General features: G+C 59.0%; 1 protein-coding gene across 1 annotated transcript; it reads right to left on the bottom strand.

Moving 5' to 3' along the window:
* Positions 1-1,804: 1,804 nt before the first annotated feature.
* IL11RA (interleukin 11 receptor subunit alpha) lies at positions 1,805-25,753 on the bottom strand. Its single transcript, XM_065656215.1, is given in 15 exon segments — positions 1,805-2,314; positions 2,421-2,500; positions 3,151-3,250; positions 3,463-3,558; positions 3,993-4,134; positions 4,250-4,413; positions 4,554-4,717; positions 5,102-5,134; positions 5,948-6,062; positions 6,250-6,416; positions 6,526-6,586; positions 6,938-7,037; positions 25,249-25,526; positions 25,529-25,684; positions 25,687-25,753. Coding segments are annotated over 15 exon segments (1,740 nt in total). The 3' UTR covers positions 1,805-2,297.
* Between the last annotated feature and the right edge of the window lie 547 nt (positions 25,754-26,300).

The following is a 26,300-nucleotide window of genomic DNA, read 5'->3' as shown; positions in this document are numbered from 1 at the left end:
GGGCCTGCTCTCATGGTCCCTTCCTGTTTTTCTTCTTCACGGCTTGAAGGCCAAGTTTACTTTGGCATCTGGAGCCCTCTCCTTTATCCCAGATTGCTGGTACACCCCAGCCCTCCCCTCTTGCACTGCTCCCGCATGTCCAGTGCCAGGGCATCTTCCCCCCAGGCAGGATGCACCGAGCATCTTTAGCCCCCCAAGCACTGGGCTTGCTGCTTCCTTGGGGTCACATCCTGCTTGTAGGCTGTTGGGGAGGGGGCTCAGCCATGGGGTATCCCACCAGGCAGCCACGGTGTGGGCAGGCAGAAATTCACGGCAGAGTGCAAATTCTCACCTGCTCTTGGTACCTCCAGCTGCCAAATAGGTGGTAGGTCCCGTCTCTAAAGCTGCCATCAGAGAGGAAAAGGGGCCAGCCTCCAGGGCCAAGGGCAGTGGGATGCAGTGATGAGGACCAGATGTGCATCCCCTGCCCTCAATCTGCTCTGGTCACCAGAAATGGGTGTCCCCACTGACTGACCAGCCCAGCCTAAGAAAGGGGACAAAGCGAACATGGGGACAGTGCAGCTCTGGGTCCCCTTTGCCCAGCCTTTCTCATCTACCCACCTGAGCTTGTCTACATGGAGCAGATACACATTGCCTTGTGGATGTGCAAGGCTCTGGTGGTCTCTGCTACCCCTGGCTAATAGCAATCTCCTGTTCGGAGCATGCCTGGACTTTCTGGAGTTTATGAGCAGGCAGGATACAGGGGACGGAGCTGCTGGCTCACACACTCTCCCATTTTCTGGCTGTTGTGCTCCTGAGTCTTGAGCAGGCGTCAGCCTTTAAAGCAGCACCAAGTGCTGGGAAACACTCTGAGCTCAGTTTGCAAACGCTGGAGCTGCAGTTACAGAATGGATGTTACATGTATTCAACAGCATCCCATGGACAACCACAGCTCTGATCCCCTCCATAGTGGTGGGAGAATGGAATCTGGTGGTGACAAAAATGCGTTTCCAAGCAGAAAGAGCTGCACGTGGCACGCTGGGGACTGAGGGGAGACAAGGGTGACCATATCAGAAAGGGTGCTGGCTGGGTTGGATGCTGGAGGTCAGAGTCCAGCAGGTGACGGCAGCACTACACAGCTGGAGCTGGCAAGTTCTGGGATGCACCCAGGAATGTGGCTGTTGGGTCCAGAAGCCCAGGCAGGATCTGTCCCCTTACACCCACCCTGCCCGTGTCCCCTCCAACCCAGTCCTCACCAGGACCCCACTCCAGGATCCCTCTGCACCCCAGGTTCAAGGGCAGCCCCGAGGCCCAGCCAGGAGTGACACACCTCCCCATCGGGGAGGGCACAGGGACCCACTCCTTGCCGGCTCTGCTCCCTGTGCTCCCTGCACCGCCACTGCCTAAACTTCCACCCAGCCCATCTGGATCTCGCTGGGCTGCTGGCGTTGAGCACCGGGGTTGGGAGGTGCCAACACATGGAAGCCATTAGAAGGCCATTAGAGGGGCCCGGTCGAGGCACAGGGAGGAGGCCACATGCTGAACAAGGGGGGCTGTGTGGAGGGTCCTGTCCCTGCTGCTGGGCTGGCGAGGGCAGGGGAAATGTCCCAGGAAGCTGCCTGCATCCCCTCCTGGCACCCAGCAAGGGCTGGCCTGGGCAAGGGTCTCTCTTAGCCCCTCCAGGTGCCTGGGGAGGGGGATGACCTGTTTGGGGACCAGCAATGCTGCCTGTGCACCTCCTGCAAGGACCATCCCCAAGCTAGTATCTCACCCGGTGCCACTCGCTTGTCTCTTGGGGCCCAGCACCATCTGCACGGGGTATTGCTTGGGTAGTGCCAACGCTATCCCCTTTATTGGCATCACTGCTTCGTCCAGCCACAGTACGGGGGATGGGGACAGAGGGATGGGGGAGAGGGACAGAGGGATGGAGGGAGGTCCCTTCTACCTGCTGGTGGCTGGTGGGGGGTGATTGGCAGGGCTCAGCATCCCCTGATAGCCTGCATGGGTGGTCCCCCTCAACACTAGGCAGTGAAGTATGGCTGGCTCAGCATTTTATCCCCATGTGTTCAGCAGCGCCCGGCGGTGGGGCTGGCCCCCCGCCTTGAGTTCGAGGTGCCTCCAGCCAGCTCCTGGTAGGCACAGGCAGCCCAAAGCTCCTGGGAGCAAAGCCTCTCTCCTTAGCGTCCATCCTGCACCCCCAGGTGCTCCGGCAATGTCCACGGCTGTGGGGTGACCCAGGAAGTGTGGGGTCCTTGGGGACCAGCAGTGGCATCAAGTCCCAGGCGTGGGTGCAGGGAGTGGGATTTGGCCAGGGCTCACTACAGGATCTGGGCCTCTGCCAAGAGAGAGGGCAGGGGGTCAGGGGGATCACTGACCTGCCCCCCTGCCCCGCACTCCTTCGCCCGCATTCCCCCCATTACTCCCTCTGCACCCTGACTCACTTGGCAGTGCCTTCAAGTGGGTGGCAGCAACCAAGAAGTTGGGTTTTGTCTTGTCCTTGTCGTGTTTCCTCATCCGGAGCCTGGGGACAGAGCAGTGGTGGCTGAGGACCTAGAGCAGCATCCCTGGGCACCGGGATTGCCCACATCCCCAGTAATCCCACTCTGCATCCCCATCCAGCTGTGCCCAGCTGTGCCAGGCCACTCCAGCAGGTCAGCTCCAGAGCTACAACAGGCGCCGGTCACGAGACAGAGCAGGGCTGGGATGGAGACAGGGACCAACAGCAGAGCCACAGCATGGCAGGGATTGCCCAACTGTGGCAGGGTGAGAGGGGACCTGGGGACAGGATCAGCAGGCAGTTCTTGGGGACAGGACTGCCAGGGGCCAAAGGCATCTGGAGGGGTCTCTGTGCTGACTCTGGAGCATGAGAGTCCCCAGTGAGGCAGGAGGCTTTGGGGTGATGTTAGTGACAACAGCATCTTTTTGGGATACAGATAAAGGTCCCATGGGTGTGGGCTCATCAGAACGACTCCAGCAAGCTGGGCAGTGCTGCAGCTGGTGGGGTGTGCTGGGAAGAGGCATTGATGTGGAAGGAGACCAAGGGGAGCATAAACCACCTTATGGGGCTGGCATCAAGTCTGTTTGGGCAGGGAACCCAGAACAGGGCTCAAGGGACATGCGGCACCCCGTGCTGAGGGTTTGGGAACAGTAACCTCTCAAAACCCAACCTACCATATGAGGATGGTGATGACAAGAACAGCAGCCAGGACAAAGAAGGCGAAGATCCCGAGGGACACCAGGACAGCCATCTTCTCCAGGGGTTCACTGCGGTCTGGCACAGAGAGACTGTCACAGCTGAGGGATACCACAGCCCCCCGCACCTGGGGGATCCTATTGCAAGCTCCTGGGGTATCCCAGCACCCCACATACATGTGGGCACAGGGCAAGACACCCCTCCCATTACTCTCAGCCACAGGTGTGCACAGGCAGGCAGCTGCCTGCTTGCAGTCCCCAGTCCTGCCCACCACCCCCAGCTCTACTCACTGATGGGCTCAAGGTTGGGAGCCTGGGAGGGCTCCTCGGCCAGGCTCTCCAGGTTGGGATCTGTAGTGGTTTCTTCACTCGTCGCAGTGGCTGGGTCTGGAAGGGCAGAGTGGGTGGGAATCACTCACCCCAAATCATGGCCAGCACCCCAGGGACCCACAGAGAGGAGCAAAAAAGGGTGCCTCTGTGCCCCAGGGGTCCTGTCAGCCCAAGGGTGTCTGAGGGTGCTACTGGTGCTACTGGAGACCTGAGGCTGCAGGGAGAAACCCCAAATGGCAGCAGCAGGGCTGCAGCCTACCATGGGGCTGGGAGATGCTTTGCCCCCTTGTAGCTCAGTTTTTGGATGGTGCACGAGACCAGCTTTTTGGGTCAACTTCAAGGGACTCCAGGACCTGGGGCTTACTGTGGGTGATATTTGGGTGAATGGGTGCCAAGCTGGAGCAGGGCAGCCCAGGGTGTTGTAGGGGCTTTGGGGAGGGATGGCACAACCTGGCAGGGATGCTGAGGGCTTCAGCCTGTCCCCCTCGCACCTGTGACCGGTGTCGCCCGGGCCTCAGCACTCCACTCACTCCAGTTCCCCGCATCCAGGAAATCCTTGGCGCTGACTTGGACCACATGTTCCAGCCCAGCAAAGGCATCCGTGATCACCTCGGAGAGGTTCACTGTCTCCACCTGTGCCAGGCAGAGAAGAACCGTGGGGCAGGAGGGTGCACCCCTCACCGCCCCCACCAGCCCCATGCCCATCCTGCTCCCACACCGGCTTTGCCCTCCCTCACCCACCACTTACCACGGACCAGGAGCGGTGGATGACGGGCCGGTACTGCAGCCGAAACCTCAGCTGGAAGTGGGGCTCCTTGGGCCAGGACGAGGGGTACTTCCAGCTCACGTGGAGCCGCCGTGGGGCCAAGGGGATGGGCTCCACCACCAACCCCTCTGGAGGGTCTGGCTTAACTGTGCGGGAGGTGACAGGGAGCCCTCGTCACACCAGACTGCCACGCAGAGGGAAGCTGGGCTCCCCACTGCCACCCAGGGCTGGATGCCTGGGGGATATACAGACATGGGGACAAACAGACTGATGGACAGGGACTCACTGATGGCCTGCATGGTGACATCGAGGAGGCGGAAGCTGGATCCCAGCGGGTTAACCTCAGTGATGTTCAGGCGGTAGGAGCTCCAGAACTCTGACCCATGGACAGTGCAGGTGCCGGGGTGGGACGGATCCTGCAGGCATGGCCCCACATGCCCATTCTTGTTCCTGCAGACGGGGAGAAAGGGTAGTGACATGTCCCCATCATGCATAGTGTCCCAGTGCTGCCAAGGAGGTGTCATGTGGGGAGACCCCCATACCAAGAGCCCAGTGGAGGAGGCAGCCCCCCTTTATGGCTCAGACAGGTCCAGACAGCTGCTCTCACCCCTTCAGGGCCTGGCACATCCCTCTCAGAGGGACTGAAGTGACCTAAATCTCAGTCCCACTGTCCCTCCTGGGAAGATCCCTCCTTGGGGCAAACCCTTCTCCCAAGGCCCCAGGCTTGGGGAGCTGGTTCTGCCGTGGGAACACTCAGCCCTTGTCTCAGGGACCCTGCTTTGGGACAGGGGTCAGCCCCCAGGGAGCAGGACCATGGTGGGGACTCAGTCCTACCTCCGCTTCTCTTCGCCCGTCAGCGATTTCTTCCTGCCACAGAGAGAGACACAAAAGCAGATAGTGAGGATGAGGGGACGGCATGAAGCCATCCCCGTCATGACTCAGAGGAGGGCAGGGGCCTCCACACCACAGAGCAGCCCCCCACTCCCACATTGACATACAGGGGTGACATGGCACAAAGGATGGAGCTAACGCCATGCCCAGCCCCGCTGGTGAGCAGCCTGGCAGAAGAGGAGTCCCAGGGGAATGAGATAGTGCGGTGCTCAGGAGGGTCTGCCCTGCAGGACTAGCCTTGCCCACCTGATGTTCATCATGCAGCAGCAAAGGCACAGGCACGCTGATAGAAGCCCTCGCCCTATGGCTTCCCACAGCCCTCTCCTTGCTGAGCCTTGCTCAGCTCCCCACTCCTGCAGCTTTTAGCAGGCCTGTGCTTTATGAGCTCCGGCTGACTTCAAAAGCAGCCCGCTAATTTGGCCTGCTGGGATAATTAGAAGCAGTGACACTGCCGGGGTTTCTTTCACTCTGAAGCAAGCCGAAGCACTCGGCAGCTCGTAGCTGACCTGCTTCTCTTTTCTAGCCCCTCCGGTGCTGGCAGAGCTGTCAGCAGGGAGGGAGCCTGTGTGTGCCAGCTCCCCAGTGCTGCTGGGGGCCCACCCTTGGAGTAAGACATGCTCTGTGCTCTGCGTATCCCAAAACATGACATACTCTGAGGTGCAGCAAGGTCCCTGGGGCAGGAGGAGAACCATGCGTTGCACAGTCGTCAGGATTTGGTGGTTATCCTTGTCTGGGACCCAGGTCTCGCCCCATAAACCCCCCAACCTGTGCACTGTAGGGATACATCACCTGTAGGTGGTGATGTATCTGGTGGGGAGGAAGGTCTCCACACTGGAGGTCCACGAGCAGGAGAAATTCTCATAGTCGGACGCTCTGCAGGACACAAAGGGGACTCCTGGCAGGTCTGGGGTCGGAGGGGAAAGTGGCAGTCAGCAAGCTGTCCTCCATCCTGCAGCCCAGCCAGCATGCAGGCACCCCTGTGTCACCACAAGTCCCCTCTTGGCAAGCCCCTGCCAGGCGTGTGGGTACTGCTGGCCCATTCCTACAGGGACACACACCCCCCATACCCAGCCCATGAATGTGCTACTCACACCCCAGCCACAGGGACACGGCATGCAGGAGGTCACCGTCCTCGCTGTGGCAGCTGTAGGTCCCCGCGGCAGCCAAGCCGGCGTGCGGCAGCACCAGCGCTCCGTGACGGATGGCCGAGCCCTCTGGCAGCGCCGCAGCTCCTGCCCGTCGCCATTGCACCAGTGAGCTGTGGAGGAGAGACCGGGCAAGTGGCATTAGAGGATGGGGACTGCGGGGTTACCACCTGCAAACCATCCCATCGGATAAATCTCCCGGAGCGTACGGAAAAGACCTACCCGGAGTGGGCACCGGCACACGACAGGGTCACGTCTGTCCCCACCTGTCCGTACTGCACACCTAGAGGGACACACACACCCTCAGATGGGTGTTACCACCCCGTGCCACCCCGTGCCAGGGCTGTGGGTCAAGGTGGGCAGCCTGGGGCTGTATCCCGGCCCTGGGAAGCTGGGCGCTGGCTGTGGGGTCTTGCCTCACGCAGCTGCCACCACAGGGGACTGGGAAAGACTGGTCCCCGTTGGTGCTGGGCAAGGGGTAGCTGCAGTGGGGGCCTGGCCAGAGGACACCCATCGCCACAGGGTTGCGTTTTGTGTACATCCTGATTCTGGTAGGTTTGTGCCTGCCAGAGGGGAATGGGGTGCCCTCAAGGTCCCCATGTCTGGGATGTGGGGGGCTTGGAGGGGGTCTTACCTTCCTCTTCCCAGCCCTCGGGGACGGCAAGGGAGGCTGACGCCAGGGCTGCTGCGAGGAAGACCATCACCCTGCCCAGGCCTGTGATGGGACTGCGCATCTGGAGGAGACAGAGTGGGGAGGGAGAGGGTGTTATCCCCTGCGATGGGGCAGCAGGCAAGGCCCATGGCCCAGAGCATCCCTGCAGGACCACGGACCCCGCATCTCCCCTTCCTCTCATCACATCCTGCTCGGGACAGCGTGGGGACCGTACCGCTGTGTCCCCGTCCGGGGCAGCAGGAAGGCTCTTTGCCACTGTCACAGCTGTTGAGGAGTCCCCATGCCTGGAGGGGGTATGCAAAGGGCAAACACTGACCAGGACCTTGCGGCTGCATGGGCTGGCAAGACTAAGGGCTCTTTGCCACTGCAGTCCTGCGCTGGGAGCCTGAGCTGGCTCTCAGCCCCGGGGTGGTCCAGAGACCTGAGCTGGAGCAGGAAGGGACTAAGGAGAATTTCTGGCCTGTTTTTATGTGGCAGGAGACAGCAATTAGAACTGAATAGGCTCACACAGCCAGGGCAGCAGGTCTGTGAGAGATCAGACCTTTCTAAAAGTGGGGCTGGATGGGGGTCCCACATCATTGCCCATCCTTGTACTTGCTGCAGGGCTGGTCTGTGCAGGTCTGTGCCCTTCTGGCATGCTTGGGGTATCTGGGCCCAGGGAGAGTGGCCCTGAAATCCTTTCCTCCCACTCAGAGACCACCAGTGAGGGGGATGCTGAGGAAGGGGTGTGCACTCTGCTCCCCATGGGTCAACCCAGACAAAAGCATGGGTCTCCTCACCCCTGTCTGTACCAGCCAGCATCTCCCTGTCCATTCCAGCCAACACTGCCCTGTCCATCTCAGCCAGCGTCGCTCTGTCCATCCCAGCCAGCGTTCCTTTGTCTGTGCCAGCCAGCATCCCCTAGGGCATTCATTCCAGCCTGCATTGTTCTGCACATATCAACCAGTGTCACCCTGTTTGTCCCAGCCACCCTTACCCTGCCCATCCCAGCCATATATGCCCCCAGCGAGCATGGACAGCTGAATCATTTCTCCCTAGAAGACAGCCCCCCACACCTCTCACAAATGGGCAGGCCTGCTTATTCACAGCCGTATTACTGGGCTCTGCTCCCAGATGCAGGTGGGCAGGGGCTGAGGGCATGGTAGAAAGTGAGCTCCCTGCCAGCCCCAAGTGCAGGATGCAGCTTGTGGGTATAAATCCACATCCCCCTGAGTCACCCAGGTTCAACAGTCAAGGGGCTCCAGGGAGGGATGCTCCAGCCCTGCAAAGGCACCCCGGAGCAGCTGCCGGGTCCTCTCCTATGGGCAGAAGCCCATGGCTGCAAACCAAATCACATGGTGAAGGAAATTAGAGCTACAAGGCGATGTGCTGCAACCCAACAAGTGCAGAGAGGAAGGTGTGTAGCACCCCACATCAGCCCTGTCCTGAACACGCCAGATAGCCTCAAACGCAATCTCCAAACATAAGTAATTTATTGAGACTGTCATAAGCTTTTCCTACCAAACCACTCGTAGAAATGTTCCCATCAGTTAAAAGGTCTCTGCCAAAGCTATGCTGGTAACTAACTGGGAACATTTGGCCTGAAAGTAAAATATTTTGGTGATGGAAAAAAAAAAAGAGACTTAAAATACACTTAAAAGCAGCAACCAAAAATAACGCAAAACATCACGTGGGCTAGAGCTAACTGGATGGGCGCGGGTCAGAGAGAAGGGAGAGTGTGTTAGTGTGGAGAGAGATAAATAGTTTTAAAATAAAATCATTTCTTCTCCTGACCACCCTGAGTTTCCATGCAAATGCTGCAGAGGGTGAAGGCAGAGCTACTGTGCCCATTGCCCACCATGTCCCTGTGTGGCAGGGGGACATGCTCTGGGCACTGGCTCACTGCTGACATGGGTTTGCCAGGTCTCAGGGCTGCTGAGTGCTTCAAGACCAAAAACGAAAAACGACCCTAGAGCCGTGATGCTGAAAGGCATCTTTCCCTGGGTGGACAAGGGAAAAGGTGGGGGAACGGCATGACTTGTATCCAGACACTGCTAACATCCCCAGGGAAGGGTGCAAGCCCTGACTGGCCAGCCTGGCTGCAGGTGGTATTGCCAACAGACCAGAAGCACCCCAGACCTCTACGTGGTGGCAGAGGGCATCTCCGCAGACCCCGTCCCCAGCCGCATTCCAAATCCTGATCTCCATGGCAACCCCCCAGTGGTTCCCCACCACTCACCCTGAGAGCCACCCCACATCCTCCCATCCTCCAGCACCTCTGTCCCAGGGCCCCCCAGAGCTCCCCATCCTCACTCCAGCACCCCATAAGCTCCCCTGCCTCAGACAGGCTCTTTTGGGCAGCTGCAGTGCAGTGACACAGCACCGAACCCCCTCCCACATGCACACGCTGGCTTAGTAAATGACCGGGCTGAGCATTGCCAAAATCTAGCCACAGCCCAGCATCACCACAGAGAGCAGAAACAGGGTAAGCCCTTCCTCGCCTGCCCGAAGGCCACAAACAAAAGGGGAAGGAGCCGCAGAGCGGGGAAAGACCCGGAGCTCCCCCCAGCCCACGGGTGTGTCGGCGTGGCAGGGGGCCAAAACAGCCTGCCCAGAAAGGATCCTCAAACTTTCTGCAACCAAACTCCATCGCTGATGGGAAAACAGGCGTGCAAATGACACACACACAGGTGGTTTGCCAGGCCAACTTCCTTAGCAGCTCTGCGCCCCCACGGATGGGCACAGGTGGAGAAAGCATCCCTCTATGCTTGCACTGGCGGTGACATGTCTGGGGGACAGGGAGTCCCAGCGCAGTGATGCTGGAGCTGAGCCAGGACAGAGGGAACAATCGGAGCTTTTCTTCCTCCCTGCATGCTAATCCCGACCCGACCCGAGAGGCGTCTGCTGCCCGCCCGGGGCTGGGTGACCTGTCATGGCCGGGGCAGAGGGACCCAGCCTGGGGCTGCGGCTTGTCCCTGCCGGGAGGGCAGCGGTGCCGGATGCTGCTCCCTCAGCACAGGATGCTCATCACCAGCACGGCCAGGGTGACCAGGCTGTGCGTGGCACCCAGGGCTGTGAACCAGAAACACAAGGTGCCACTTTCCATCCTGCACTGACCCCGCTGTCCCGCTGGGCATCATGTGAGCTCATCCAAAAGCTCTGGGACCTGTGGGGAGAAATCTTGCCGTGGGCCCCTTTGTCCATCTAAACTGAAATACTGCAAGCTAAAATATCCCCCAAAATCTCAGTCATGTGCACTGGCACCGACGCCCACACAGGGTGTGACAGTGCCCCCCGTCGTGCAGATTCCTGGGGGAGGCCAACTTTCCATTGTGTTCGGCACTTTGAAAGACAGCTTGTTTTGGGTATTTTTTTGCTTTGCTTCATTTGAAGTCACTCTTCAAAGAGAATGAGCCGCATGCAGAGCCGGGGGTGGTGGTGGTACAGACAAAAGCAGACGATGCCGTGTCACAGGGCTGAGGATGGCATTGGGGAGATGGGGCATGCTCCCCACCAAGTACAGAAAACTGAGGTGCCTCCTAACCTCTCCTCAGGGTGGTCCAGAGCAGCATCGCTGCAATGGAGATGCGGCAAATCACCCAAGAGCACTCAGTAGCTCTGCCTGCTGCATGCTCGGCCCTGCCAGAGACACCCACCTGCAAAAAGCTGCTTTGCAATGGGCGATGTCTGACTCCGTCCAGCTCTAACACCCTGTAGATGGCATCACGCTGCTCTCCTGCCCCTCAGCTGGGTGGGAGCATCCCTGGTCCTGCACCCCAGACTCTCTGCTGGTGCCCACCATGGGAAACCCGCGGCCAAGGGCGGCGGCGTTTTGAAGCAGCAGGAATTTCCCTCTTTTTGCTGTCCTGTAGGCTTGGGAGTACAGCATCCTGCTAAACCCCCCTCCTCCTGGCAGCCCCACAGAAGCACCCGTGCCCTGCTCCAAAAAGCTGTGGCATGGTCTGAGATCATCCATGTGGCCACTGATCTGCCCAGAAACCCAGCAGCATCACTGGTGACCTCCATCATCATTGCATCAACATGCAACTTCAGTGCAGGGGGAAGCTGTGACCCCGCTGCTGGGACAGTCCCCTGCAACCAGCCATCCCTGTCCCCAAAATGCTGCTGGTACCCTCCCAGCTGCTATGTGCCCAAAGAAAGCCCAGCAATGGGTGGCAGCAGGGAAGGAACCATGTCCCCCACCACCTCCAGGGCCACTGGGGCCATGCACAGCCCCCATGACCACCCTCAGTGCCTCAGGGCAACTCCTCACCCACTCTGGGGTACTGCCCCCCAAGGCTAAGGGGAGAACCCCTGCTTGCTGTCCCCAGTCCTTCTGCTGCCTTGGGGACCCCAAAAAGGGCTGTTTCCTCTGCAACCCTTCGGTGGGGTGCTGAGCACCCACGGGCCCCCATGCCTGCTGGTGGGGGGGGGGCACCATGCCAGGCTGGGCTGAGCCAGCACAATGGAATCGCCCCAGTTAAACCAGTAAAATCAGTTGCAGCCTTTCCCAGTGCAGTCCAATAAGCCCCGTGTGCAACATGAACACAGGGTTAAACCCAGTACAGTCCCAGCGTGGGTCCTAACTCAGGGTAGATTACACCCCACCCGGCCCAGGAACAGGATTAAATCCCACTCAAACCAGGAGTGGGATTAAATGCCATTTAGCCCAGGGGTGGGATTAAATCCAGCACAGTCCAAACTTGCGGTTAAATCCAGTACAGTCTAGCAGTGGGGTTAAACCCAGCTCAGCCAAAATGTAGTGTTAGACCCAGCAGAGCTCAAATAAGGGGTTATGCAGTCCAAATGTTGGGTTAAACTCAGCACAGCTCAGGAGTGGCGTTAACCCCAGATCAGCCCAAACCTGGGGTTACACAGTCCAAATGCGGGGCTTAACTCAGTGCAGACCAGAAGTGGGGTTAATCCCAGTTCAGCCCAAGTGTGGAGTTAAACTCCAGCTCAGTCGAAACAGAGTTATCCCCAACACAGTCCAAATGTGACGTTAAACCCAACACAGTCCAACCATCGGGTGGCACAGTCAAAATGTGGGGCTAAACCCAATGCAGCCCAGAACTGGGGTTAATCCCAGTACACTCCAAATATGGGGTTAAATCCCAGCTTGGCCGAAACACAGGTTTAACCTCAATGCCGCCCAGGGTACCAGTTCATCTTCACAGCCGGGTACAATGCACATCTCCATTTAACCCTGACCAACCACTGCATGACATCCCCTGATGATGCCCAGCCGACCACAGCCCCACTGGTGTCCCAAGCCAAGCCCAGAACACCCCCCCACATCCCGAGGGCCACCTCTCTTCTCCACAGGGCTGGTGGCCACTAGCTGGACCTGGTGCTGGGGGACCAGGGAGCTGCCACACACCTTGGCATGGTGGTAGCTTCATGGAGGTCAGGCTCTTCTCTTAGCCCAGCCAGGAAACTCCCATGTCACCGCCCTGATTTCCACACTCCTCTGCTCCCTCCCATGGGAAGGAGAAGCCTCTGGCTCCTGGTTGTAACCAGAGGCATTGGCAAGGGCCAAAACAGCGAGGGCCCTGTTAGCAGCCAGCAGTCCCGATGTGGTGCCAGATGGCAGCATTGCATTTGGAGGGGGGAAAATAAGGGGTCCCCCCCTCCCTCTCCCCATCCCCATGCTCCCCCCTGAAGCTACGCACCACAGAAATTCCTAAAAATAACCTCCTGATTGTAAAGAAACCCAGCGCCAGGGGCTTCTTTATGGCCTGAAAATTAGTTCTAGGATAGAGGTTGTGGGGAGTCTGTGTCCCCAGTGTCCTCAGCACAGGATCGTGGGACAGGGACAGGCACCGTGCTGGATCTAGGGACACGGGTGTGACATGCCAGCTGTGAGCTGGGCCACCCTGTGATTAGAACAGGGTGGGAAAGGCTTTTCCTGTCCTGGGAACATTTTAGGATTTGGGATATTTTTCTGCTCCTGGGCTCAGCCCAGCCTGGCAGAGGTTTCAGTGAACCTGCAGCTGCCAGCACGATGGGGCAGCTGGGTACCAGCCTGTGCCTCAGCATTTCAACCCCCCCAGAAAGCATATGCATCCCCCAGAAAAAACTGCCCCCATAAGCTGGCCCTGGAGCTGATACAAGAGCATATGCACCCATATATGTAGGGGATGGACATACATATATCTGCACACATGTGAATGCCCCATGCAAGCCCAGCTCCTCCTGATGCTCCTGATAAACTCCAGGCTGGTGCTGGAAACGCTGAGCAGGAGAGGGGACCCACAGCATCCCCCTGCCTGGTGCTCCCCCCATTCCTCCCCATGCTCCAAAGCTGGCCTGTGCCTGGGAGCCATCGGGCTCAGCTCCATCCCCGAGGCACGAAGGTGCCCGGGTCAGCCAAGATGCTGCAGGGCGGCAGAGCCAAAATAAACAGCTCACCTTACACAAACGCTCCCCCAGCTCGCAATATGCTGTTGCTCCTTTTGCAAAACAAAAATCCATTTGGGGCTGCAGAGGGATTTCAGATGTCATTAAGGGCCACATGGGTGGACAAATAAGCCACCACCAAAGGGTGGCCCATTAACCCTTTGCACCCCACCAGCAGTGTCCCTGCGTGGGGGGAGGACGGCAGCTGCAGACCCCCAGCAATGTGTGATGTGGGGATGCCGCTGCACGTGGCAGGGATGGAGGCCGGGGAAACACGCTGCTGCGGCAGCATCCATTCCCCCTGCCTCATGCCAGGTCAATCAGATGGCAGCCCCCAAGCCAAAAGGAGAGGTAGAGAAGTGGCAAGAAGTGGGGAAAAGCTGGGGCAGAAGTCCACTACCAAGGCTGGGGGCTGCAGCCCAGGGCCAGGGGATGGGGGCTCTGCCCTGCCTGAGTTGAGAAGGTTGGAAAAACATCTACCCACTTGCTTTCTGCTGGGAGGAAAAAACCAAAACCAACGAAAAACCCCAACAAACAACTAAGTTCTCTTGAAAGATTAAGTGCGATTGTATCCGAGCTGGGGGGGAAAGCAGAGCAACACGGTGAGTGCGCTGACACATCTCCTTCCATGATGCTGGAGAGTCGCCCCAGCCCTGCTTGGGCCAGCTCTGTTTACAGGCTCCTATTGTCTCTTTTTTTTTCCCTTTTGTTTTGTTTGGGTGTTGTTCCCTGCCCCCCCCAGTGTTAGAGTTCAGAGTAAACAAAAGCAAACAGCCTCTCACTCTAAACATTTCAGCCATTCCAAACTTTCTCTGGAGGGGGGCTGCCTGTGGAATTTTCCTCATCCAAAAGAATTTCGAAATGTTCCCATTGCAGCCTGCTCTGACTGGAGGCCAAGGCAGCTCCAAAATCCTTTGTGAAACGCTTGAGCTGTCCTCCGCACAGCCCCGGCTACAGCCGGAGGCACCAAGGACCAGTAGCGGCCGCACCCCAAAATCCTCCCATGCACAGGGAAACCCTCCAGCCGAAGGGGGACGAAGGGGGACGGAGGCACATCCCAGTGTGCACAACCCCCCTAACTCAGCCCATTACCTGAAGGGAGCCAGCAGATCCTGGTGAGGACGGATCCTGCTTTTTATATTTTAAGCTGTCACCTACCATTATTATTGCCCTGAGATGGCAATGCTGGTGCAAAGGGCTTGTGGGGTGCACCCCAAAGCACCTGGTATTTCCCTTTGTAGGCATCTCTGCTCCACCAGCCAAGGGATAGAGGGCGAAGTGGCTGCTGGAGCTCCTGGGAGGAGCGTTCAGCAGCACCCCAGGCACCAGGAGGGCAGTTTGCAGCAGTGATGCCGGCTCAGTGCTGCCTCCTCTCTGCTGGGGCACATGGAGTGGGAGGGGATGGTGGGCTGCATCCATCCCTGGGGATGGAGCGGAGGACACAGTGGAGGAGGAAATGTCCTCCAGGATGAGCCATGGTGACGGTGCCACCCGAGAGGGCTGCTCCTCCCTGGCACACATAACAGAGTCAGGGTGTGCACCCCTGTCCCAGAAGAGATGGGACTCCAAGCAGAGACCCCCAAGAGCTCCCTTGGCTCCAGCCAGGCACAGACGTGGTGTGGGACCCACCAGACCCCAGCACGGGGCTGCTGGTGCTGCTCAGGCTACGAGCAATGGGGGCTTCAGGGTGGCCCCTGAAACAATGAGAGGGAGAAAAACTCAGCTGAAAAGCCCCACAAGAAATCCAGCAGTCATGGAAAGAAGTACCCGAAGCTCAGCCCAGTGTGGATTTGGCTGTCAGTGCAAGCCATTGTGGTGGCCTGGCATGCTGACGTCCCCTGCTTGCTTTCCCGAACGGTCCCTGGAAGGGTGTCCCCGGGTAGGTGGTCCCACAGCCCAACACGCATACCCAGACACGCTGGGGAGCCCCCACGTCCTCCCTCCCTGGGCACAAGCTGATTTTGGGGGCTACAACCCCTTGATGTACCCATGCTGTCACCCCAGGACAGCAAAACCTCTCTGGTACCCACTGCATCTCCCTCCCGCAGCATCCTGCCCCGGTGGGTGCAGAGCCCAGTGTCACCACAGCGGCACCGGGGGGAGAAGTAGATACCTCAGCTCCACGCCAGACGGGAGTCTCGTCGTGGGACGGGGCTCTGCCGGGCGCCCCGCTGCCTCTGCACCATCTCCCCGCGCCGCCTCGCTGGGCTCTCCTCCTGCACAGAGGCTGCTCCGTGGCTCGGCGTGGGAGCGGTCCTACGCCGCCCCCCCAGCAGCCCCCTCCCCTGTAAAGGGGCCAGGCAGCGGCTGTGCGGGGAGCAGAGCCCCCGACACAGCAGATGGGGTCTGTAAGGCGAGGTTCCCCCAGGTGTGTTTGCCTTGGCTGGGGCTCAAGCCTGTCCAATTAGAGCTATAGAAAACATATATTAAAAAAAAAAAAAAAAAGAAAAAAAAACAACGAGGGGGGAAAATAATCCTCCCCCCTGCGCTGGGCCCAGGGTTTGGCCGGGGTTTCTCAGCAGGCCAAGCGCAGGCGATACAGGCTCTGCTGGCAGCAGCCCGGCGAGGGAGGGGTGTTTGTGGATATTAAAATGCAGTCGTAAAGGAGAATAAAAGGGCGGCCTTGTTTCAGAACGAGTCTCCGAGGCTTTCCCCTCTCCCGGCATGCTCAGCACCTGGCCAGCAGCACCAGCAGCTTCCCCTTCCCGCAGCCCCCTGACCACCCCCAGCTCGCCCAAGGACCGGGGCGCTGCCGGAGAGACCCAAACCCTGACAGGGTGAAGCCCAGCAGCCTCGGGTGGGAGCAGATTTGGGAGCCCCCCCCCACCCTGCAGCCAGCCGCACCAGGTTAAAATTACAGCTGGTGCTTTGGAAAAGCCACCCCTGCACATCCCTTCCTCCACGCCCCCGCAGCTCCCTGCCTTCCCCTGCCCGCTGCCCTGCCTGCGTGCAGGCAAGGCTGCCTGGCCCCAGCTGCTTGGCAGCAGCCAGACAGCAGCACTGCTGGTATTTCACTGCCTGGCCTCTCCCTGCCTCCCCGCCGGAGGCAGAACAAGCCGGATGGTGTTTTGGCCAAGGTTTAAAATTAGCCCCGGGCACCCAACACCCTCGGCACCCACGCAGAACAAGGGGTCATGGCAGGGTCTCATGTGGCTCCCTGGCACCTCAGGGTCTCCCTCCATCCCCAGGGACCCGCAAACCTCTGCAGAAGCCCTTTCCTTGGGACATCTCCCCACATCCATCCCTGCAGCAGGGTGCTGCCTCCCCGCAGCATCTCCTCTGCCTTCCTGCTGCTGTGCCATGGCCAGGATGTTGGGGAACAGCTGCGGGTGTCAGCCCAGCAAAGGTGGCCCCATCCCGGCCACTCCTGCTCGGCCAGAGATGGTTGGTGCACATCTGGTTTCACGGCTGCCCTGTGTCCCCTCCCCAGAGCAGTGAGGAGGGGGACAGTGAGCTGTGAGCCCAGAAACCTCCCCCCAGTCCCTCTCTACATCCCTCTGCCTTTTCCCTGGCAGCATCCCAAAAACGCAGGTGCCCCCATCTCATGGGGACCCCAGGCACACCCCGTCCCCAGCCACAGCCCAAATGACTAACACCCCAGTGAGCGAGCTGGGTGCCGCTGTGGCGAGCAGGACCCGTCCCTTGGCCACGCTCCCTCCCTGCGGCGGTGAAATCACGTCTGGAGAAAGCACGGGGAGGGAGACACTGCGTCCCCCGTGCTGCTGCTTCCCAGCGAGGATGCTCGCTCCCTGCCCGCTGGCCAGCTGCCCCTGCTTTGCAAACCCCACTTCCCAACAGAGGGATGCTCTGGGTGTGCAGCCTGCAACCAAGCCACACACACCACCTCCTCTTCCTCGCTCCAGACCCCATAGCAGCATCCCAGCTGCAGAAACGTCTGCAGGATGCAGAAACACGGTGGCAAGCCCCAGGTGCTCATAAAAGCCCTCCTGGGGAGCGGGCATGAACCTCTAACCTCCCTTTAACCTCTCACAGCAGCAACCCTGTCAGAGCCTGGAGGGGCGGAACTGGGGGTGGAGAGGGGACTGCTGACACCCTCCACAGTAGGAGCAAACTGGCCATATTTCATGGAAGGGGACGGTAGCTTCTGCGGGCTGGAAACACCCCTGGGCAGCACCAGAGGGGACGGTGCGGGACAGGCCACCGCCGCTCGCCTCCGGGCTGGCACACGGCATGCGCCGGCTGCGACGGGGGTGACTAATGCGGCTCTTTAAACGCCTCCGCCGGCACGGGAGCGTGGCTCCGGGTTAGCGTTTAATTATCTGCCTTCCTCTGCAGCCTGTGCTCTCCTCTTGCTGAACCGCTGCGGGGACCCCGGGGACGGCATCCATCCCCCCGCCCTGGCCGGGGCTGCTGGCACCGAGCGAGCGGGGCCACAGCGGGGAGCTGGCCGGGAGCACGCCGAGGCTGCAGCTGGGGGCTATAAAAAGCACGGCTGCAGCACGCAGCGAGGCACTGAGAAGGGAATAAAAATAAAATCAGGTGGTGGATGAGTTGGGCGCTCACTTCTGCACCAAGACTCACCCCGGTACTGCTCCCCATCATCTCTTCTCCCATCCCTGCCCAGCCGACAGTCCGGTGAGGCTGGGGCAGGGTGGAGAGCTGAGATTTGGCAAATGATGGAGGACACAGCAGTGGGATAGTGGGCAACGGAAGGAGTCAAGGCTTGGGGAACAATCGTTGGCTCTGGCATGTGGACTCCTGCCTGGGATGGAGGCATCGCAGCCACCCCTTGCCCGGCCCAGAGACGCCGGATCTGGGCACCCAGCCTCCTGGCAGCTCGCACCAGAGGATTAACCGTGCCCTGATTTACGGCCAGAGGTGCCTTTGGTGGGAGGGGGCTGGCACAACGACAGTGGGAGCGGGTGCCCCACCATTGCCCCACACCCCAGTCCTGCGGGGGACCTCACCCAGAGGGGGCAGTGACTGCACAAAGTTGGGGACAGACAGGACTCCCCTTGGGCCAGCACGAGCTCCCCACTCAGGGACACGCTTGTGTTTGCACAAGCCTGAGCGGTAGAAGGTCAGATTAATTTTAAACCTGAATAAACAAGGAGAGAAGGCAATGCCAGAGCTCACCCTTCCTGGCGGGGATGCCTGGCAGCAGGGCACAGCAACCATGGCATGGCCGTGCCCAGCCTGGGTACCAGCGGGGCTCAGCTCCGGGGCTCACATCACTCCAGGAGACCCGGGACAGACCCAAATCCCACCCCCGGGGGCCTCCCTTTTCCACAAGGAGCTCCTGCTGAGTCAGTGCTGGCAGCGAGGAGAGCGGTTCCTGCTCGCCTTTGCAAAACCATGCCTGCCTCAATGGGGGAGCACCCGCCCTGGGACCCCGGTCCCACCAGGGATAGCACCGGGGCCTGCCTGTCCCCTGGCCACATATCGCGCAAAGCAGTCTTGGGAAACAACCAGGAGGAACCAGAAAAAAAAAAACTTGTTTGTAGGTCAAGAGGAAAATGGAAAAAAAAAAATAGGAAAAAAAAAAAGTTTGTGTTTTTCGTGCCAAGAGGAAAATGAAAACCAAAACATTTTGTTCTAAATGATAGGCCTTGTTTAGTTTTCAGTGGTTTTACTTTTTTAAAATGGTTTGAGTTAAATCGAGCTAAATTTGCCTTCCAAACATTACCTTGGGGTGGGTAATAAAATAAAATTAAAAAAAAAAAAAAATCAAAACATCTCATTTGGAAAACGTCAGAGTGGAACGCCACTGCTTGTCCAGCCCTGGGAGAGCCGCAGCCGGGCGCTGAACTCAGTCTCAGCTCACAGCTTGGGACAGCCCACCCAAGGCAGCCTTTTCTTCCAGAAAATAAAGCAGCTGCTTCGTTGATGGACAGTTGGGAGGGCTCGTGCCCTGGTGCCTGGCTCCCATCGGGGATGTCCCCCCTGCCCGTGATGGTCCCTGGGACCTGCTGAGGCACAGAGAGACCCCGCTGCAGCCAGCAGCCATGTGCATGAGCCAAATTCGAGCAGAGCTGCTCTCCAGAACTTCTCTTTAAATGTCTTTTCTATTAGGTCAGCATTCCTGCATCGCCCAGGGAAGGTGGTTACGGCCGTCAGCCCGGCACACAGGCTCCTTGGTGCTGGCTGCTGGCCCTCCGTCAGCAAGTAGCCTGCCCACGCTATTACATTACTGAGAAAAATGGATTGTTTCACCAAAAATGAGGTGCAGGAACCTCTCACGCAGCGGCAAGGCGAGACAGTAATTGGAAATTCATAGAGCTGGCTGCAAATGCTGCCTCCGGCCCCATTCCACCCTCCGCTGGTTGCGGCAAGGGATGGTGGAGAGGCGCTCGCTGCCATCCCTGAAATGCTGCAGCTGGTGGAGATGCAGCTGCCACACTGCTGGCAGTGTTGCTGAGGTCCACTGTGCACCCCAGGAGGGTTAAATGCTGCCCTCGGTAGACCGGGAAAGTAAGTGAATAAAAGCCCTCTAGGGCCTTTCCAGGCACTGGAGAAAGAAAATCCTCCACGCACAGCTGTACCTGCTCACCATTAACCACCCTGCTGGGGACACGTATCATGGGGACATAATCTGGGGACAGAGCAGGACACGCTGCCTCAGCACCCATCTCGCTCTTGCAGCTGCACCCTAGGGCTGAAAACCAAGATGACCTTCCCCACGGACTTCGCCCCCTCTACATCCTTCACCCATCCCAAGCACAGCACGAGCACTGCTGCTGCTCCACCCGAGCCCAGGCATCTCAGCCTCCTCTTCCTGGACCACTCCGAGTCCAAACCTCAGCGCCTCGGTGGATATGTGGAGCCCACCAAGGCATCTCCGGGGCAAACTGTCCAGCTGTCGGAGCTGCTGGAGAACCCGGGACGTATCTGCAGCCTCTGTTTGGGAAGGAGGGACGGGGATCCGCAGCAGACTGAGAGCTCTGTCAACAGGATGGTCCCAGAGATTGGTTCCTCCGGAGAGCACACCAGCTGCTCCCTGTGTGGTCACAGGCACCTGGGGGGTGCCGCATCCTGCTCCCTGTGTGCACCCCTGGTGCTGTGGGGAGAAGGAATGTGGCAGCTGGGGAGCCGAAGGCACCAAGCTGTTTTCTGGGTGCTGGGGGTACAAGGACCCCAGGCACAGCCCCAGCTGGAGAAGGGGAACACAGCCAGGTGCAGGATCAGGGAGCAAAGCAATGCTTCCCTGCATGCAGCTATGCTCCAGCCATAAAGCTGCAATACTCAAAGCTGGGATGGGGTGGACCAGCCTCTGAGGAGCTACACAACAGCTCCCCGGGAGCCTCGCAGAAAAAATCAAAAGCAGCCCAAGCACTGAGGAACCCCCTGGGGTTGCGTGTTGGCCCTTGCAAGACAAGTATGGAGCAACAACTGGTTGGGTCCACCAGCTCCTCCTAAGCCTTGAGGCCTCGGGCAAGACTCATGGAAAGAAAAGGAAAGGCTCCTGCAGACTTTGCCAGGGGCTGGGGGCTGGCCCTGGCCCTGCAAGAAAGTCTGGGGAGATGCCAGCTGGCCCGGGCACCCTGCGTGACAGCGGCTTTCGCAAAGCCAAGCCAGGCCACCACGGCCGAGCCATCTCCAGGGACCTTTGCAGGGCCATTGCAGCACAGCTGTCGGGAGCTCTGTCGCAACACCAGCACGGCACCGGGCCAGCCTGTGATGGAGACCCTGTATGAGGACACTTTTTGGCTTTTTCCTAGCTACTTTTGCAGGAAGGTGATAGCTGAATCACGCCTTTCACAGTGTTGTTGAATTCAAGAGGCACTGATGCCCATGCTGGCTTTCATCAAAGAGGGGCTGGTGAGGTCCCCGGCTCCAGCTGCAGCTATCGGTCTGGCCAGGACAAAGCATGCAGAGTTTTCAGTCCCAAAGGAAGAGGCTGGTGAAAGAACAGGAAGGTGAAGGAAATGGCTGGACGGGAATTGCCGTGCCAGCCTGCGGGGACGTGCTGCAAGGATGCCACGCCAGCCCCATTGCCTCTCGTGTGCTCTTCTGCAGGGACATCCACACCCCCTGGGGCTGCCCACAGGATGGTAGACTGCAGCCCTGAGCCCTCTTCGGGGGTCTCCAAGGTGAGATGGGATTTGGGGGCAGTCTCTTTTTGCTCCAAGTCAGAAGACCCTCCCCAAGCTGCCATAGAGATGATGCTCCCTTGGAGCTGGCAGCTTCTCCCATCCTCTCTTCCCTTTGGTGAGTCTCCAGTGCTGGCTTTTTGACAAGGCTTCAGGATCCCTTGTTTTAGCTTTAGGAGGTGGGGTAAACCAGAAGATGCCCAAATGACCTTCTTTCCACCATCAGGATTTGATTAGATGAAGTAGCCTAAACTTTTCCACCTCTCCCTATAAGGCAATCTCTGCGGGTCCATAACCATTTTTATTAGGCTGTTTCTATTTTGGCCATCTCCTCTCCTCTGGAGAGGAGGGGACCAGAGCTGAGCAGCCTCTGGCGAGCCCCGGGTTGATTTCCAAGAAGCTTTCAGCACCCTCCCCTCTCCTGGTCAATGCACGGTCCTACTTGCATGCCCCTGGCCGTTGCCACCCGCACAGGCCAGCCCCAGCGACCACGCCACGTCTGACCTGAGGTCCCTCTAGCCCATGTTCATCATTTCCAGAAACATCTTCAGGAAAGGTGTACAAGCCAGGCACCAGCACAAGTGACCTTCCCCTGACCAGCAACCCTCAGCAAACCCTTCCAAAATCCCTTGTGAGTTTTTTCAGCAAGAACCCATCCTCGCTGGAGCACACCCAAGCTCCACTGATCAGCTGCGACCACAATGCACAGTCCTGATAGGACAGAGGTGTATCAAGTCTTGATGGACCTCTGGTTCCTCTTCTCCTGGACCTTCCCCACCCCAAACACAGGAGGAGGAAAGGTTTGGAAGTTTTTTTTCCTGTGTCCCAGACTCACAACCCTGGAGAGAAGGAAGAATCATACCTTTTAGCCCAGCCCTTCCCCTCTACCTGAGAGCCTGGTACATGCTCCTGGAGCTGCAGGTGCTGTGACCATCCAAAAGAGCCTGAAGCTCACACCATCCCACTCCCGTGTCAAGGTGATTCAGAGACCTGGGAAGCAGCCAGACTCAAGAGATAATTCCTATTAACACGCTGATCCCCAACACTGCAAACCTGCTTCTAATTTCCAGAGGAATTTTCCTTTTTCCATGGAAATGGTCCATGGGAATCTGGCTGTTGGAGAAGATGAGTCAACCACAACTGCAAGGCATCTGCACCATTCACCACCTTTACAGCCTGGATGGAAGCAGAAAACCATCATCAGGAGACACAGAGATATCTGCTGGTAGGAACTTGGGTCGCAAGGTCACTACATCCCCGGCTGGAGAGATGTGGTGATTTTCACACATGCGATGCTGTTGTAACCACAGGAACACTTAGAAAAACCAAAAACTCTCTAAACATCCCAGCAAGTCTCCCCAGACATCCCAGGGCTAATTCTTGATGCTGGCTTTGTGACAGCATCCCAAATGCCATCGAGGCCCTGGCGCTTTGCCCGTAGGGAAGAGCTTCCATCCCATCCAAGCTCTGTCCTTGGGTACATCTTCAGCAGGGGCAGAGCCATCCACTCCCGCACCTTAACAAGAAGTGGGGAAAATAGTTGAGAGAGGTGCTGAAATTTTCAGAAGGGAGAAAAGCAAAGCCACAAGCTGGCACCTGCCCCCTCCTGAGGGAAGCATCTCACAAAGGGTTTTCCTCTAGGGCCAAATCTGCAAAAGAAGAGGAGGCAAGAATCCTTTGGCTTGCTTAACCTAATGAGGAAGTTATAAATACAGCAGGGTAAACACTGGAGAGGGAGAAGAGGTCTTGAACTAAAGCAACAATGTTGGCATGGACCCACAGGGTAATAAGCTCTCCAGGAACGCATTTGGCAGGAAATCGGAGGGAGGTTGAGCCCTGCATGAGCAGAAAGAGTCCAGAGTTGCCTTTGAACAAGAGCGGAGCGGAAAGAGAGGGTTTGAAGCCAGTGCTCAGCTAGTTCATGGTAGGTGAGAGTGCTGTGCACCATCACCATCTGTGGGTGTTTCTCCACTCTGGATGGTCCAGATGAGCTGGGGTGAAGGGCAGGGGAGGCAGGGTACCTGCAGGCTAGGCGATACAGGTATGAGCTGCGCAGGTGCCCACCCAGCATGACAGCTTCTGTTATACCCAAAAGGGATACTGCAAAAGGGAACCACCACCGCTGCCATGATAGAGATAGCGGGGAGACTCGCTGTACTGTGAGTCATTCATTCATCCTTCACAAACAGAGCCTGCACTCGGCCAAGCATCCTCCTCCCCCCACTGCCGGGACAGCTCTCTGGGATGGGGAAAAAGTGGCTTATCAGATACAATCAAGTTTTCCCCTCCCTGCAAGGTTCCCAAAAGACCAAAGCTCATGGAGTAGGAGGCAGGGCAAAACCAGAGCTGCTTTTCTCTCAGCCTCCTGAAGGCAGCCTCTGTCTTCAGTTTCATCCCCCAGGTTTTGGCCCAGGGACCCCTTTCCCCCCATCCTGTCACACCTCACATGACCCATCGACCCACCACTGGTGACATGCAGCCCTGCCCACAGCCTCTATCCCCCAGCTCCACGTCACTTCAGCTGCCCATGTCAGTTCGCAGGTCTCTGGAGAGGAGACACGGCCCCTTTCATTCCCCTAGAAAAGTGGCAGGTCGGTAGGAGCAGAGGGTGTGTGGGTGCTGGGGGCACCTTGTGGGCATGTTCTGTCCCCACTGCTGCCCCAGGAGCCCTGCCAGCTCAGCCTCCATCACTCGCAGCTCCCCACGAGACTCCTCTGCACCAGGCTGAGACGCCGTGGGCTCTGTGCAGCCCTATGTGTAACCACGCCGTGACCTGCTCTCCTATAAACAGAAGCAAAATGCAAACACCCCACCTCCTCCTGCAAACGCAGCGGCCAGACGTGGCTGTAGCCTGCAAGGAGCTGGCACCTCCCGGCATCCGAGGCGTTCGGCCAGCCCTGGGTGGCTCAGCACCGGCTATACCACCAACACCAGTCAATCCAACACTGTTTCGGGCACAGCAACATGTCTGGGAGTTGATGCAGCTCTGAATTTCTCCCCATGGAGACGCGGTACAAGGAAAATGAGATTCCCAAGGCACCCCCTGGTCCCGTCACAGCAGAGTCTGGGTTTGCTGACAGTGATGTCTAAGCCCAGCTGAGCCCCATGGTCCCCTTAGATGCCCAGAGGCAGAGCTGGGAAGGCAATCAGGAGGTGACATGGCCAGAGGGTGTGACATGGCCATCCTGTGAGGGTGGCAGTGGGCATAGTGTGGGTTTGGGTGCCCACAGGGGCTGGCACAGGACAGAGAAGTCGTGATTGAGATGGCGTCCCGGGGCAAGGAGGGACAAGGCAGGCAAAAAGCCCTTCCAGTGCCCGCACATGGGAAGGCGTCTCTTTCCGCGCCTCTCGTAATTGGGAGCAGCTTTTCCCTCCTCAGACCCCCCAGGAGAAGAGGGGGCCCTGCCAGGGGCACGCTTTGCCTGGTGCTGTTCCAGCCTTTCTCCAGAAAACTCCCTGTGGAGACACAGTGGGCTCAATTTTCGGGTGGGAGGCTGGGGAAGGGGCTCACAGTTCCCACCTCGGGGACTCAGTTCATCCCCCGAGCATCTCTGGGCAAGGCGGAGACGCGCCGGGTGGAGGAAAGGGAGCAGCACTGGATACCCCTAGGCGGGAGGGGGCAAGCGGGAGGCCAAGTCCCCGCCAGCTACTTTGCGAGGACACGCGTACCAACCCCCCCACTCCCCCAAATTTCCCAGTACAAGCGGCAAAGAGCCGGGAGAGCCGCCTGCCTGCGCAGCGCCGGCAGTCTGCCCGCAGCCGTGCGCCCCTCACCGCGGCGTCGGGGCGGCGGTGAGCCCTTCCCCTCGGTGCCGGCGGGACGGGACGGAGAGGATTTCCTACCTTCCTGCGTGGCACCGCGGCTATGTGTCCATGGCGCTCGGCGGAGCGGGGCCGGAGCCGGGAGCGGGGCCGGGAGCGGGAGCGGGGCCGGCGGCGGGGCGCCCGCGCCGGGCTGGCTGGGGCCGGTAGCGCGGGCGGTGCGAAGCCGCCGGGGCCGCCGCCGCCGCTCCATTGGAGCAGGGCGCTGCCAATCTGCCGCCACCGCCCCGGGACGCTTCCTGTCTGCGAGCCGCCCCCCGCACCCGGGGCGGCCCCTCGCCCGCTCCCCGCAGTCCCGGTCGGGGTGCGCGGTCCTCTCCGGGGTGCGCGGTCCGCCCCGCCGGGACTGGCCCTCCCGCTCCGCCCGGGGCGCTGGGCTCGGGATCCCTCCCCACGGGGCGCACCGGTACACGGTTCTCCCAGGAACACGGGCTTCTCTCCCCGGGACGCAGGGATGCCCTCCGCAGTGACCTCTCGGGGCAGCACCTCCTGCACTCGCCAGCCCTTTCTGCCCACCTCCCCGCATCCCAGAAGAGTCGAGGCACGCAGGTCCTGCGTGTGACTCAGTTTCCCTTGCCCCTGGGAGAAGCATTTATTTGGGGCTTATTTTCTTAGTGGTTTATTTGATGAGGAATGCGTAGGGTGAAATCTGGCCCCCGGGGCTTTTGTCCCTGAGCTGAAGAAAAGCCTCTTTCCTCCTTTCGGCTTTTAGTGCAGGTTGCATGTGCCTTTTGCGGCACTCCTCCGTTGCCCTACCTGCTTTCCTTTGGAAATGGGTTCGTTTTGCAATTTTATCACAGTGAAAATTTTCAGGAGGAAAAACACACGTTGAAACTCTGCAATGGCAAGCCAACTGGTGAAGACCCCTTGGAAACTTTCTCTTTCCCTGGCAGCTGGGGCCAGGCATGGTGTGGGGTCCTCTTAGGACACGCTGGAGATCCCGGGTGATGCCATCAGGGTTGATGTTGCCAGAGCCCTGGGGTGGACCCAGTGTTTCCATCTCCACCTGGGCACGATGCCTGTGAGGTGATAAGGGACATGTGCCCTGGGTGTGTGCAGCACACACAGTGCTG

This window comes from Caloenas nicobarica, chromosome Z (assembly GCF_036013445.1).
Source record: "Caloenas nicobarica isolate bCalNic1 chromosome Z, bCalNic1.hap1, whole genome shotgun sequence".
Classification (NCBI taxonomy): Eukaryota; Metazoa; Chordata; class Aves; order Columbiformes; family Columbidae; genus Caloenas; species Caloenas nicobarica.
The sequence above is the reverse complement of the archived record's forward strand: the minus strand, read 5'-3'. Positions and strand labels throughout refer to the sequence as shown.